At 55.7% G+C, this 2,563-nt stretch overlaps 1 protein-coding gene across 1 annotated transcript in view; it reads right to left on the bottom strand.

Moving 5' to 3' along the window:
- The window catches only part of FHDC1 (FH2 domain containing 1), a 55,271-nt gene extending 54,308 nt beyond the window's left edge, over positions 1 to 963 (bottom strand). The window contains exons 1-2 of the mRNA XM_027772557.1: positions 705 to 963; positions 402 to 501 (exon numbers count right to left, since the gene is read on the bottom strand). Coding sequence (XP_027628358.1) covers positions 402 to 501; positions 705 to 963 — 359 coding nt within the window. The remainder of the gene's footprint in view (positions 1 to 401; positions 502 to 704) is intronic.
- Between the last annotated feature and the right edge of the window lie 1,600 nt (positions 964 to 2,563).

Raw genomic sequence — 2,563 nt, 5'->3', positions numbered from 1 at the left:
GGGCCTCCCGGGGCCTTGCCGACCTGGACACGGCCACCTCCGCAGTGTGGTTTTAAGTCCCAGTGGTGACGGTCGCGGGAACCTCTCCGTTTTATTAAGGCACAAAAAGAACGGGGAAAGTTCGTGCCAGGCCTGGTGGGATGGCCGGACTCTGGGCCAGGCTCGTATGCTCCTCACGGGAGGAACGAATCGGTTAAAAAAGCATCTTTTCTCTCTCTCTCTCTCTCTCTTTTTTTCTTTTTTTTTTTTTTTCTTTTTGCTTTCTAAAATGGCTTGTGACTCCAGGCAGCGAGGAGCGCTAGTCAAAGGATCCCGGGCAAACTGGCTCAGAAATCAGCTGCCGGGCGTGGAGGCGGGCGGGGTGACGTCACCGCCACCTTGGCCGGGCCACCGTAACCGACCTGACCCGGCCTGCAGCCGCTGCGGCCTCAGGGCTTCCGCCTCCTCGGTCCTGGGCCCTGACCTCCCAGCGCAGAAACCCCGAGCTCCCTACAGAGCCAGCTGCGGGTAGGAAAGACACTTTGAGAAGGAAAAGCCAGCACTGCCCAGCCACCTGCCCCTGTCCCCGCCACCAGAGACACGGGGCCACCAAGACCTCAGAAATCACGAGAGGGGCAACTGTAACAGAGGAAGCCGGTGGTCAGGGGCTGGCGGTAACCCCGAGGGAGTACTCTCTGCTCGGGCAAAGGTAAAGGATGCATGACCTGAGGAGGGGTCCCTGTGCCAGGTGAGGCGTCCCGCCCCTATGCTTCTGCGCCTGCTGCCCAGGAGCATGGCCCCCTCCCGGTACTGCGCGCAGGCGCTAAAGTCAGTGCTGTCTGAGGGGTCACGACCAGTGACCCATCTCACCCCGGTGGCTTTGATCTCCCTGGGCCAAGGGGCTGGCCTGCCCTCGGCTCCTCTGAGCTGACCTTTCTTGTCGTTGAGGGCCATGAGGGGGTTCTTCATGTCCTGAGCCCCCATTTTCCCATGGGTATCGCCTTCTGACTTCAACCTGAATCAGGCCAGATTTTGTGGGGCCTGAAGCCTTGTGAGGGAGCTTGGGAAAGAAAAGCAATGAAAGGACACTCACAGCCCTAGGTAGGTCCCGTTGGCAGGGCCCAGGGTACGAAGGGACGAAGGGACGAAGGGACGTGGGAACGGGCTTCCAGGTGAATCCACTTGTGTCCAGGACTCGGAGTCCTCGTCTTCCTGTGACGTTCAGGTTCAAATTCAGTGACCCCCAAGTCACCTGATCTTTCTCCAAACTAGCACTCTTCCCATCCCCCAATTCCCCAAACCCCCTGCTTTATCTAAAACTCAGCTTATTTTTCGTCAATATTTCTCAGAGGGCACATGTGCTCAGCAGAGAGACAGAGAGAGGCAGAAAGCGCCCCCAAGCGAGGTCGTGCCCACGTGGCAACCCCTTCTCCCCATCTCTCCATCCTGTGGGATTTGTGGCAGACACTCATGCCGGATGTGTTTTCCAGAAGCTGGGGCCGGATTCAGACCCGTGTGGTTGGCCATGTCGGATCTGACTCAACCCCCAGAACACAGGGCTACCCTTTTTATTTTTAAAGATTTTTGCCATGGGTGCCATTTTTGCTCACCGGAGAGGGACACAGAGAGACAGAGACAGAGGGGAAAGTAAGAAATCACCCCCGATGGGGGATGGCCACGCTACAATCCCTTCTCCTCCTTTCTCTTTTTGGGTTTTTGGGCATGCATGCACACACACCTGGCGTGTTTTTCAAGCCACCAGGTCTGGGTCACAAAGGGTCCACAGGTTTGCGGAGCTGGCCACGTGGGATCCACTGCCTTAACCTTCATGCCGCCTGCTGGCCCCAGTTTTAAATTTGAAATCCTGGCCTTTCTTTTTTGTTTTTGTTTTGTTTTGTTTTGTTCTTTTTTCTGTCTTAAATTCTTTTTTTTTTTTTTTTTATTTTTTTTTTTTTGGGGCCTTTTTCACTCTGGGGGGCAGCCGCGCGCACAGACAGAGACAGAGAGACAGAAAGTGAGAAATCACCCCCCAGGGGGGATGGTCACGCCGCAATCCCTTCTCCTCTATTCTCCTCTCGGGATCTTGGGCACGCACGCACACGCACCCGACGTGAGATTTAAGCCAGTGGGTCCGAGACACGAACCACGGTCGACTACGTGGGAGTCCAGCGACATAGCCATTATGCTAACTGCTGGTTCCCTGTCTTAAATTCTTTATGTTTAAGTATTTGCAAGATATGCTGCTCTGTCCCAAGTAATTATCACTGCCATCACGCTAGCCCCGGTTAGGGAAGGGGACCCAGCGTTGAGCTGCTGTTGGCCATGTGAAAGGCCCCAGAGCCGATGCTCACAGTAACCCCAGGAAGCCCCCCGTCACGTCTGGCTTAGAGAGCTCCCTACTGCTTGCACCCACACCTCCGCCCACAGCTCTGCAGCCGGTCACTGTCTGGAGAAGTCTGATTTCACCGCGTTACTAGCCTATTCAAAACCTTCTGTGAAAGGACTTCACCAAGTTCCTGGAGGGCCCGACCAGAATGCAGCAGAAGTTAGGCCTTATGCAGAGGAAGCGGGTCCCACGTGGCTG

This window comes from Tupaia chinensis, unplaced genomic scaffold (genome assembly GCF_000334495.1).
Source record: "Tupaia chinensis unplaced genomic scaffold, TupChi_1.0 Scaffold000283_1, whole genome shotgun sequence".
Taxonomy (NCBI): Eukaryota; Metazoa; Chordata; class Mammalia; order Scandentia; family Tupaiidae; genus Tupaia; species Tupaia belangeri.
This window is presented reverse-complemented; position numbering and strand designations above follow the sequence as displayed.